Here is a 13,117-nt window from a genome sequence, read left to right on the forward strand (position 1 = left end):
AGAAAGCCCATACTCCTATATTTCAAACACCTTTATGATTTTTATCCATGTTTCTTCTTATCTGAAATATAGTGACTATTTATCATCTCTGAAACTATGTTAGATGTCCTATTTTGTTTCTTTTCACAGTTAAAGATTGACTAGTAACCTAGCAATTTTATCTGACTGAATTCAAAAATTGCTGGTAATTCTTTTTCAGAGAAATATGCTTTTCTTCAGTGGAATTTAATTTTATATTTTTATGCTTCTGTTTTAAAAAATTTTCAAAATGTATTTGAGAGGAAGAGAGAGAGCGAGAGAGAGAGAGCGAGCAAGCCCACTCACTGGTTCCTTTCCCAAGTGCCCCCAACAGCTGGGGCTGAGTTAGAACTGGAGCCCAGAGCAGGAACACAATGCAGGTCTCCCACAGGCGTTACAGGAACCTCATCGCTTGATCCATCACCCCTGCCTCCTCAGGTTCATATTGTCATGACCTACAATGAGCAGCTGGAGCCGGAAATCAAACCCAGGCACTCCACTGTGGGATGCAAGCATCTGAACCTCTAAATGCCCTTCTCCTACATTTTTATACCATAGGACGCTTACATAGAAACGTCCCTTTATCCATGTCAGAAACTGTAACAGACACATCAGCTGCTGTTCCGACAGGTTAAAATGAGTCATTAATGCACACAATTAACAAAGGTTAGTTAGTCACAGAGCATTTCCCTGTGGACTTGAGGGAATCCGTCCCTTTGTATCTGCAGACATTCTCTCAAGTGGCATCTGATAGGAGGCGCTCGTCACTGATCATAGCTCATTGCCCCATGGACTGGTGCCAGCCCGTGTCTGAAGCAGTTGAGACTCCTCTCGGCGATAGCTAAGGGCATTGCTTGCTTTTGGACTTTCCTAGAAAGACAAGAACAGCTTACTAGAATAGCTGCAATTGTGTTATAGGATGCAATATTGAAAATTTAAAATCTTACCAAAATGGTAAATACGTGAAATTTGGAATTGAGACAAGCTAATTCAGAACCACCAAATGAAAGGTCAGTTTCAGAAGCTGAGTCCGTGATGGATTATCTTTTTCTCAAGAGCTGCTGCTTGTTTTTCAGTCTTCTGAAAATTCACACTGACTCCTCCTTCCTAGCTTACTAAGTACAGGGTCAGATACTCAGGCTTTCAAGTAAAAAAGCAAACAACAACAACAACAAACTTGCTTTGCCACGGCTTCGGAGCTGGGAGTCTGAGACTGGGGTGAAAGCATGTCTGGGGCTGGTGAGGGCTCTCTTCCTGGCTTGGTCATAGCCACCTTCTTGCTGTGCCCTCTCATGGTCAGGAGACAGCAAGCAAGACCTTTCCTCTCTCTTTCTCCCTTTTAAATTTTTTGAGATGGACAGGGAGAGAATGCTCCCATCTGCTGGCTAACTTCCCAAATACCTGCAGTAGCCAGGGAAGGGCAGTCAAAGCCAGGAGCTGAAAACTACAGGTGTCCTATGTTCATGGCAAGAACCCACCCACTCGAGCCATCACCTGCTGCCTCCCGGGATGTACAGAAACACAAAGTTGGAATCTGGAGCAGAGGCAGGACTCAAACCAGGACCTCTGATGTGGGAAGCAGGCATCTCAAGTGGTCTCTTAAGGGCAAATGCCCACCCCTCCTGTACCTTCTTATCAGGGACATCAATCTTATAGGACCAGGACCTCACCTTTGTATTAGCTTCAATTACTTCCATAAAAGTCGTCTCTCCAAACATCATCACCTTGGCGCTTGAGCTTATAATAAAGGGAGCAGGGGTGGTGGTGGGGTAGGACTCAAACATACCGCCCACAAAAAGGAAAACCCCATGTCACACGCCAGCGGACCACACGGGGGCACTGTGGTCCCGTGGAGCGCCACAGTTCTCAGGGGAGCAGGCCACCGAGCCGACCTCTGAGACAAGGAGAGTTTAAGAGCAGCTCTGATGACACGTACACGGATTTGAAGGTATGCCGCCCCAGTGGGAGCCATGAACTTCAGCTACACCGCACTTAGGGAGTCTTTCTGAGGTTGGAAGGAGGAATGAAAGGTGAGGGCTGGGGTTGGGGAGTCTGCATCCCCTGAGCAGAGACACAGGAGCAACTGTCTCTAAACAGAAACAAAGAATCCATGAGGGTGCACCTGTGGCCTCAGCCCAGCCCAGCCTACGGAGGGCCAGCCCAGTCCTGGATATGTGAGAGGCCTTGCAGGACAAAACAGAGGTCCTCGATGAGGAGAGCCAGCGATGTGACAAGGAGGCAAGGTACACAGGAACCTGCAGACCATGACATCACAGCCCAACATCCAATCAGAGAATAGATGCCCAGAACACCAGCCCTCAGAGGAACAGAACGCTCAGCCTCACGGTCCCACGGGCTCCAGGTTCCTCTGCTGTGTGGCCATTTGTCTACTGGGAGCAAGTGGGTCCTTGGTAAGGTGGGACATCTCTGGGGACATGTCGTGGCCAAAGGAACTACTGGGCTTTCTCCTGCATTCTTCCTCCAACTTCTCTCTCCTTGTTCCACAGGCCCAGTGGGTTCTGGTCTACAGAACAGGGGAACAATGGACTGCAGACTTGTAAGGGTTTGACACAGGGCAGTGATATCGCAGGGTAATCCTCCAATCAGGAAAACACAGACCAAGAGCTCTGCTCTTAGCTAAGAAGATTAACCCAGAGCACAGAAAACAGCCCTGCCATCCTCTGCGGTGACATGGGCTCCAGTCTCCTCCCCTGGGTGATGCTTTGCTTCCTGGGAGCAGGTGAGCCCTGGGGACAAGGAGGGGGCCCCACTCTGAGCTTGCTGATTCCTCTACTTCCGTAAGAGATGCACCCCAAAATTCTCTCCAGTGCTCATCTCCATCTGCTTTTCCCACAGGCCCCGTGGAGGCAGGAGTCACACAGACGCCAAGACACCTGATCCAAACAAGAGGGCAGCAAGTGTCGCTGAGATGTACCCCTCACTCTGGACACAACCGTGTGTTGTGGTACCAACAGGTCCTGGGCCAGGGCCTCCAGTTCCTCTTTGATTATTACCAAGGGTCACAGACCTCAAAAGGAAATGTCTCGGGCAGGTTCTCGGCTCACCAGTTTTCTGACAGGCGCTCTGAAATGAACGTGAGCGCCTTGGAGCTGCAGGACTCGGCTGTGTACCTCTGTGCCAGCAGCTTGGCACAGCCCCGCGGAGTCCCCAGTGCTCTGTGCACAAACCTCCTCTCCCAGTGTGGAGCAGCCTCAGAGCTGTCACAGAAGTGAGACAAGCCACCGCAGGGGCAAGAAAACTGGTTTCTGTGTTGTGAAAAGTGACACCCGGAGCTTTGCTGGCACTCAAGGGCAGGGCCACCAGACCAACAGCCTCTGGTCAGAGCAGGGGCTGCCTCCGAATTTCTCCAAAACACCCTTCTTTCACTAACGCTGTGCGCCACAGAGGATGAGGAAGAATTTGCAACTTCGGAGCTGAAACTCTTTTGTAGGCCAGGAAAGTTCGTGTTAGGTCAAGCTTACTTGACAAGTGCGTGGAGTAGATTCTAAAATCACAGCATTGAAATTGGAGGGAGTCAAAGACAGAGCCTAAATTCAAAAAGGACCAAAGATAAAGATGCCAAAAGGTTAAAAATCAAGTTCTGTGCCACATGGGCTGTCCTCTGTATCCTTCCAAAATGCTCAATACGCAGCAACACGATAACAACACCTTGTATCAAGTGGCATCACCCCACTGCTTGTCCCAAAACCAGCTGCCCAGAGTGAGAGCCCTGGAGTTAGTGACCCTGGCCTCAATTTGTCTCCTCGGGACACAATCAGGTACTTCCTAAAACGCAGGGAAGGCCCTGTTGCCCTGGTCATTAGCAGGCAGGGCTCTAGTTTCCCCAGCATAGATTCTGCTTTCTTGGGACACTGTTCTGACAAATATGCCCCAGGGCCTAGCGCTGTGGTGCAATGGGTTAACGCCCTGGCCTGCAGCGCTAGCATCCCATGTGGGCATTAGTTCGAGTCCCAGCTGCCCTTCTTCTGAGCCAGCTCTCTGCTATGGCCTGGGAAAGCAGTGGAAGATGGCCAAAGTCCTTGGAACCCTGTACCTGCACTGGAGACCTGGAAGAAGCTCCTGGCTCCTGCCTTCAGATTGGTGCAGCTCTGGCCATTGTGGCAATCTGGGGAGTGAACAAGCGGGTGGAAGACCTCTGTCTCTACTTCTCTCTGTAACTCTGTCTTTCAAATGAATAAATATATTTTAGAAAATGCTCCAGATCCATGCAGCTTCTGTGGCCACACAGCTCTTCCCAGGAAAGCTCTCCCCAACCTGTGCTACACTAAGCAGCTGTTTCTGTCCTCACCGTGTGTGCTCATCTTCCTCTTCCCCTCACACAGGGCACAGGCAGCGCTCACCTGCAAGCACCTGCCACCACTTCCCTACCTTGGCATCCCTGACCCCCTGCTGTGCCTCTGCCCTTACTTTCACAGGGACCACCTGGGATATAGCCAACACTCTCTGATATTCATGAAATTAATACGATAGTGCCCATGTATACAAAGCCCAGGGATATAATTAGCCACTTTCCCCGGACTCCTCTCTGCTGAAATAGAATAGATACATGTAATCGCTGCAGAGCATCAGTGTGGGACGCAACATATGCACTACTTCACAGTCAGGCTGGATGAGCGGCGCGGCACGGAATCTTGATGCCTCTAAAGTGTAATTAGCCAGGTTGCTTTGCAACAGCGGAAATGATGTTATGGTATTGTTTATTCAGTCTCATGATCCTATAACAAAAAAAAGAGAAATTTGCTACCACATTTTTAGAGACTTGATGAGGCTAGAAATATCATCAAAGTTGCTTTTAGCAATGACCTTGAGAAACTGAAGGAAATCTGGCTGTGTTTAGTAATAGACCTTTCATCACCATTGTCGGTGGAAAGGTGCCTGTGAGTGAGTGCGAGGGTGCGTGTGAGTCTGAGCGCGGGTGTTTTCTTCCGGCGACTCGCTCACGTGGGTGTGGGTCTTCTCAGACTCGCTCACGTGGGTGTGGGTCAGACTCGCTCACGTGGGCGTGGGTCTTCTCAGACTCGCTCACGTGGGTGTGGGTCAGACTCGCTCACGTGGGTATGGGTCACACTCGCTCACGTGGGTGTGGGTCACACTCGCTCATGTGGGTGTGGGTCAGACTCGCTCACGTGGGTGTGGGTCTTCTCAAAGACACTGAGGAGCGCTCAGAGGCACTTCGGAGTAGTGAAGCAAATTCAGATTCAACAAAATTTGCCTTCATTAAAATAGTTTACTACTTCAGAAGTAAACATACAAAATCTAGAAACTTTCCATAAACTGTGCTAACATATGGTAAGAATTTAAAGCCAAAGCAGGACAAGCTGTGGCCTGATGAGAGAAGCGTGGCCATGGAAAGCAGAGTTTCAGGGCGCATCTTCTGGAGATGCTGCACTGGCTGTCTGTATGCCCTGTACTGCTGGGGCTGACCTCTCCCACTAGCACGCTAATTGCAATGGTATAATTCCTATTTATTTCCTTCTGACCACGACAGTCATTCACTTGTTGGTGGTGGTGTTGTTTGGCTTTTATAGACTAAAGGTGGATTTGAGGATCAACCCAAGTGAACCGGCATGGAAAACAACAGCTGCCTCACAGCTGGGGCTCCTTGAGACTGGACCCCTGTCCACTCAGAGGTGCTGTGGACCCACAGTGCCACAGTGACCCCCGGGGGAGCTTAGGAGGGAGGCCCAAAATATGGGAGTCGAAGGTAAGACTTGTCTGCTGCTGGTATCTAGGGGCTGGGGTGAGTTTGATGAGGGTCCTGGACACAGGGACGCTGTCCAGCATAGGGTGAGGGTGCTATGGGTCTCAGTCTGCATGAAGGAGTGAATTTTTCTGTGCCTGCATGGACAGTGGACAGTGAGGAACCTGGAGAATCAAAGGCTGGGAAAGCAGTGTCAAACCAAGGGCAACGGAGCTGGAATTCACAGGGAAGGAAGGAAGGACGCTGTGGGCCTGTGGGGCCTGTGGTCAACCCCACCCAGCTTTAGATGAGAAGCTTGGCAGGGCAGGAAACACAAAGAGTAGTAGAGTCTGGGTCCTGACTTATGGTGCCATGGGCCTCCGTGGCCTGCAGGGACAGCAACACTGGAGCTCTGCACCACAGGCCAGTGTCCTAACCAGGCGACAGGAGCGTCAGAACCTGAGGACACTCACCCTGGGGCCCTCACCTCTGATCTAAGAGTTGCCTTGGGTTCCTGATGCTGCCATGGGCTCCAGGCTGCTCTGCTAGGTGGTCCTTTGTCCCCTGGGAGCAGGTGAGCTCTGGGCACAGCTGGGAGACCTCTGATCCACATTTGCCATCTCTGAAATGCAGATCTCCTGAGACTGGCTGCAGCAAGGGGGTCCTGTCTTCCTCCTGGGTCCTGCCCTTAGCTGCTGTCTCCTGTCTCACAGACCCAATGGATTCTGGAGTCATGCAAACCCCAGAACACCTGACCAAAGCAAAAGGACAGTAAGTGACACTGAGATGCTGCCCTACCTCTGGACACCTTTCTATGCACTGGTACCAACAGATCCCAGGCCAGGGCCCAGCTCCTCTGGGTGTTACAGTGGGGAGCAGAGGGATAAAGGAGAAGTTACAGCACAGCAGTTCTGGGACTACGGCTCTGAACACAGCCTGAGCTCCTTGCACTGGGGGACTCGGCGTGTGCCTCTGTGCCGGCGGTGTGGCACAGCAGTTCTGGGACTACGGCTCTGAATGCAGCCTGAGCTCCTCGGAGCTGGGGACTCGGCGTGTGCCCCTGTGCCGGTGGTGTGGCACAGCCCTGCATGGCTGCCAGCCTTCTGTACAAACACAGTTGGGAGCATGACCACGAAGGTGCCATGGTGAGGAGCCGCTAGCCAGGAAAAAGCAGCCAAACCCTTCCTGGATCTCACTGCTGCCTCCATGTCTGATCAGGGCTAATGCTCATAGAAGTCCTGCCAGGTAAGAACGACTTACTTGTCTGTGTGTCTGTGGAAGCAGCTCTTGCCTCCCACATGTGGTAACTGGCTGAACTCTTCCTCCAACATCTCTGCCCCCCACTCTGTAGATCTGTTACCTTCTCAGGTCCCCAGTCGTGTGATGCGGATGTCATATGTCATATTTGACAGTAACATCTTCTTCCATGATGCATCCATGGAACATATGATTTCAAGGAAAAGCAGCTTAACGGATCCTTCATTGTAATAAAAAAAAAATAAAGATGGGATTTTCTGCACTGTCGCCATGGTTTGAGCGATGTGTGATCGCTCTCACTGTGGTTCCTAGCTGCACAGCAAAGGGATTGGGGACATTTGCACACAAATTCCTGTTCATAATACAAACAAGCATAAGGGAAAGAAATACACATGAACGTTATTCCTTAATTTCCTCTGTTTATTTAATAACATATTTGTGTCCTCTACTTTGGACATAAAGTAGAAAATGGGAAAAAAAGGAAAAGTGAAAAGAAAAGCAAGAAGAATATACTTCTGGCTTATTTAAAGTAATTTGCTTATTTTATGTATTACACAAATTTGTATTTTCCTTCTATGTTCTTTTTCTGTTTACTCTTTTATTCCAACTCTTTAATTTGGATATTCTGACAAAAACATTTAACATCATACCTATTCTCTTAACCAGAGAGTTTCATTTCACTTCAATCCAATGACCAGAGGTGGACCAGGGTTAGAACTCTCACTCCTATTAAGATGAAGGACATTGTCATCACCAAGAAAGTTTCCTAAGATAAAGGACATTGCCGTCAGCAAGGAAGTTTCCTCGTTCTCTGCTATGTCTGTCTCCTTCTTTGAGGACTGAAGATACAGTTTTTATTGCTATGGAATAGCTGTGTTCAGGTATCTTCCTAGCACAAATATCAAGCCTCTATCCACAGCCTTCTTTAGTACACAGCTCCATACTCAGCAGTGAGGTGCCCTTGAAGGTTTCGTGGTTAACAGATGTCTGAAGCCGTTAGAGATACCAGGTTCACACTGGAAAATCTTACCTGGAGACAGATGATCTGATGGAATGACCACCAAATGCTCGCCCCAGCTAGCAGAAGATGACTGAAAAGATTACTCATTTTCATTCTTCTCTTTTTTACATTGATTCAAATTAATTTACAATGATATGTTGAAAAATATAATTTTCAAGGAAATTATTTTGAGTGTCCACTGGACAACATGCAGCTTTGGCTTTATGCCCACACATGGAGGGTGTGGGAGTTGAGCAAACTGTGCCAACAGTGATTCGTGGAGCGTGGTGCTGCCTGGGAGAAAGGGTCTCACAGCCTCGATTCCAGATGTCACTAAACATGATGAGCCTTGAGCTAGACACCCCGCCTCCTGCCTTGGCCCTGCCTGGGGCATGAGTGCCCTTGCTGCAAGTTCCTCTGACTTCTGGATCAAAGGGTTGCCTGGCACCCACGTGCCACCCTTGTGGTCTTCCCGCTCCCTGGACCACAACTTAGGCTGTGGTTGTAGCATCAGGCTTCCCACTGTCTGAGTATAATTTGTGTCCTTTGTGCTAAGTCCCATCAATACTGCATGACCCGGACCCCAGACCCATGTTTGTCTTAGAAGGAAGCGTCACGTACAGAGTGGGAAGACTGAAACAAAGCACCCGTTCCAGACCAGCCACACAACTATTTGCAGCTCTTTGGTTCAAACATTAAGATTTTGAGGATTACAACAGATTGTTACACCAAATGTGGAATCCCTCTAGTTGTGGGCTCTGTGCAACAAGATAGATCTCCGAGCTCTTAGCTATTCATTATAGAGTGAATGCCAGCAACCTACACAAGGGGACGCTCCTCACAGAATGTGATGTCCTCAGTAGACACAGGACATTCCCCTCTCTGCAGGCTGCCACCTCTCCCACATCTCACCTGCATGTGTACATCTTCGTGTTGCTGGGTCATCTGCGTGACTGACGGGGCAGCCACCACTGGCCAAATTCGGGCAGACATCCGTGGGAGGTGACTGCATCTGGGGCACCACACCTGGGAGCAAGTACCGGAAATGAGGACGGAGCTGCCCACATACATGTGGCAGGGGGCCCATCTCTCAGGGAACTGACAAGGAGCAGAGCACGTGATCCCTTAGATGCTGAAGAACATTCTGCTGAGCTGTGGAGACCACATGCCGGGAGAATCATGCAGTCTGGGGACATGAACAGAATTGCAGTCAGTTAAGCAAATTAGAAAAGGATAGGTGAAGGAATATTTGAGACACAGTGAAAGGTACCAGGAGCTGTAAGGGTTTTCCTTATGAATGGGGACTACAGAAACATTTAGTTAAATACAACCCATGAAATAGCGGCATTACATTATAGGAGGAATAAAACGTACATGGAGTTATAAACTGTGGCACCAAAGTGTCAAAGAAAACTTACCAGACTGGTGTTGGCTCAGATACATTCTACCTGTTCTGAGCTGTTTTCTTGTGCATTCTGGTTTGGGCCATCTGGGGAAGGGGGCGTGGCCCCTGGAGACAGGAAGGCTCTGGGTCCCAGGCAAGGAGAGAGCAGGCTCAGAATGACTCCCACAAGTGTCGCATTGCTGTTCTGTCAGCAGTTGGACCAGAAGAGCCCGCTGTCCTGCCCTCTCCCGCCATGAGTGTTGGCCCCCTGAGCTGTGTGGTCCTTTGTCTCCTGCTGGCAGGTGAGTCCAGGAAGGGCTTTCCAGGCCCGAAGGCCAAGCCCTTCCACGGGGGCTGCAACATCTGCTTCTTCCCCCTCTGCAGGTCCAGCGAATGCTGGTGTCACTCAGAGCCCCAAATTCCAGGTCCTAAAGACAGGACAGAGCCTGACCATGAGATGTGCCCAGGATATGAACTATGAGTACATGTGCTGGTACCGCCAGGACCCAGGGCTGGGGCTGAAGCTCATCTATTACTCAGTTGGCAAAGGCACCCATGAGAAAGGAGACATTCCTGATGGGTACAACGCATCCAGACCAAGCACAGAGGAGTTCCCCCTCACACTGCCGTCGGCTGCCCCCTCGCAGACATCTGTGTACTTCTGTGCCAGCAGTTACCACAGCCCTGCACAGCCACCTGCTGTCTGCACATAAACCCAGGGCGGGACTGTGCCCCTGAACCCAGCGACGCCATCATCAGAGTCCCAGCAAGAGGAATCAGGAGACCTAAAGACTCCTGGGGGTTGGGTGAGACCTCAGCCTGCTGTGGTGCACCTGCAGGCAGACCTGGCCAGGCTGCACGCAGCCCTGGTCTCACCTGTCTCCACGGGGCTCCCTGTTCTTGATCTGAGCTCTCTGGAAAGGGTGGTGATGGAGACTCCTCTGCTCCTCTCCCCATTGGCTGAGTCTGAGCTCCCTGGCATGGAACATGATCTGCAACTCCACCACATCCATATTCTAGTCTTTCCTGGATCCACACTGCTTCTCCTTCAAGGATTCTCACCCAGGATCAACCCTCAGACGACGTCTGCTGCTGCCCCCTTCCCATGTGGATGCTCCTCCCCAGGCCCTACCCGGTTGTTCTTCCCACTGGCTCCATCCTTTTCTACTCCTGTAAGTCCACCAGCCCCTCCTCTGACCTTACTCCCTCCCATCAGAGAGACGTCTAAGTGATGGATATCACATTCCTCTTACATAAGTTTACATAATTTGGCAGATGCAATACTTTTGCTCAAGAACAATCTTCTATTGACCAGTGGTAGCAGAAATCTAGGATGCTCAGAATCTGAGTCTTATGGTTTCCATATTTCCATTTCCAGTTACCACGACAAGAATCTTTCTATCCTGAGATGATCTGCTGAGTGCTTACAAGGATGTTCACTTGTTGAACAAGCATAGGAGCATCCTTCATGGAAACCAGTTTATCTGTTGATATGGGAGCTTTCAGCCAAAATACAGCATGATGGTATCTGCACTTGTGTGTTTATTGCTACACTAGTCACATAGCCACGATGTGGAGTCTACCCAAGGGTCCTTCAACTGGTGCCAGGATAAAGAAAGTGTGGGACAAATACACAAAGGGATAAAGACGAACATCTCCCTGATCTAATTGGAGTGCGTTACGTGAACTGTCGACACAGCACGACAAATACCACATGTTCTCTCCTATGTGTCAAAGCTACCAAGTTTATCTCACAGAGGTGGACAGTGGAACTTGGTTACCAGAGCCTGGGAGAGGTGAGTGTGAGGGAGACAAGGAATGAGGAGGTTAACTGGTACAGGGCTGTCGTTAGATAGGAAGAATAACCTCTCATGTTCTATAGCACACAGGTAACTCCGGTTAGCAACAACTAATTGTGTATTTAAAATAACTAATTGGATTTTCAGTCTTTCCAAGGTGAAGATTTGATAAATCTCTGATGATTGACATGCCAGTTGACCCTGATCTGATTGTCATACATCACAAGTATGTATGGAAATGTCACTCTTTACCCCCAAATATGAAAAGACTGGAAATAGTTCATTGAAGACTGAAATAAATGACAAAAATTTTAAAAATAAAATTTATTTCTGAATGTAACCTCCACCACGCTTTGTCAGCAATGATACCAGCCATGTAGTCCATCCCAGATGCACTGAGATCCTGAGAATTGGGCCATGCCCATGTGGTCTCTTGTCTATTATTAACTAGAGAAAACCATCCCTTTACAGATTTTTTAGATTAGGAAGCAAAAACAAGACAAAATAAGCCACATATAACTCAAGGTGAATACCTAATGATGTCCCATTGAAACTCTTTCTTTTTTTATTTGAGTTAGAGAGAGAGAGAGGGAGAAGCAGTTAGAGAGAGAAAAGGGGAGAGACAGAGAGAGGGGGAGTGAGAGAGAGAGATAGCTCCTATCTGCCTGTTCACTCCCCAAATGGCTGCAATGGCTAGGGCTGCAGTAGGCTGATGCAAGGAGCTCGGACCTTCTTGGAATCCACATGGGTGCAGAGTGCCCAAGCCCTTGGGCTGTCCTCTGCAGCCTCCCCAGGCAGATCATCAGGGAGCTGGATCAGAAGTGGAGCAGCCAGTGCTGGAACATGCGCCCTTGCGATACGACACTGCAGTCGGTGTCTTTACCTACTGTGCCACAACCCTGGCACAGAAACTCTTGCATAATTGCCATTGTTAGTGAAAGAAATGAGCAGACCATTGTTGTGGTGGGGAAGGATTCTCTGGTGAATACTCACTGCGCTTTTTCTGAGAAAGATACGGCTGACTTTCTCAAGCTCTCTCCTAATAAGATGTTATTGTCAGATCATTCACATAGACAGCAAGCAAAAGGACTTGAGCATTTCCAAAACTATTTCCTTAAAATTGTCCTAAAAATATATTTAAGTATTTGAAGATAAAGAAACACAGAGGTCGACCATGCACTGGTTAAGTCCTCAAGATCTTCAATAGCCAGGGATGGGCTGGGCCAAAGCCAAGAGCTTAGATCTCAAGCTAAGTCTGTCATGTGGGTTGCAGGCATTCAACTACTCAAACCATCACCTGCTGCCTCCCAGAGTGAGCACGGGCAGGAGGCTGGATTGGAAGCAGGGCTGAGACGCCAACCTAGGACTTCAGTAGGGAAATAGGCATCCCAAGCAGCTGCTTGACAGCTACACCACCACACGCTGTATGACTTTTACTTTGACAGGACCACTTCACTGAAAGCCATGGCTCCATCCAGGGTCATCCTGGTGAAACCATGCTGCACCTCCTGGTACAATTTTTGGAGAAGCTTCAGGACCTCCATCTCGCTGTGTGAAATCCCATGGGAAACCCTGCTTTTGTCTGCAGCAGATCTGGGGCAGCAGGTATGGCTCCCACTGAGCAGAACGTTTGTTCCCAGGTGGTTTTGCAGTGAGAACTGTGGAAGTGCATCAGTGGAGGACTCCATGGTGTGGGCTTTGTCTCTGCTGTTAGTCATCGGTTCTCTTCAGTCCGGGGGAGAACACGATTATTTTTTCTTTGTAAGTTGAGTAGCTGTTCTGTCGCTGCTTGTCTTCAGCACTGTCTCACCCCTTCTTAAAGAAGTCATCCATCTGTAAACTGCTGCTTCCTTTGGGACTCCGTCCCCATGGGGTGTTTGTGCGTGCCGATGATTTTACCATTCTTCCACTCATTGCACCACGGAGCTGATGTTTGCTTGCTTTAGTTTCAGCAGAAT

The 13,117-nt window shown here is 49.3% G+C and overlaps 2 gene segments (V, D, J or C); both read left to right on the forward strand.

The window, feature by feature from the left end:
* Positions 1–2,709: 2,709 nt before the first annotated feature.
* On the forward strand, positions 2,710–3,251 carry LOC133761819 (T cell receptor beta variable 5-1-like). The segment is given in 2 exon segments: positions 2,710–2,758; positions 2,875–3,251. Coding segments are annotated over 2 exon segments (426 nt in total).
* A 6,362-nt stretch (positions 3,252–9,613) lies between these two features.
* LOC133761827 (T cell receptor beta variable 6-5-like) lies at positions 9,614–10,073 on the forward strand. The segment is given in 2 exon segments: positions 9,614–9,662; positions 9,745–10,073. Coding segments are annotated over 2 exon segments (378 nt in total).
* The last annotated feature ends 3,044 nt before the right edge of the window (positions 10,074–13,117 follow it).

Source organism: Lepus europaeus, chromosome 1 (assembly GCF_033115175.1).
Source record: "Lepus europaeus isolate LE1 chromosome 1, mLepTim1.pri, whole genome shotgun sequence".
In the NCBI taxonomy this organism is placed as follows: domain Eukaryota; kingdom Metazoa; phylum Chordata; class Mammalia; order Lagomorpha; family Leporidae; genus Lepus; species Lepus europaeus.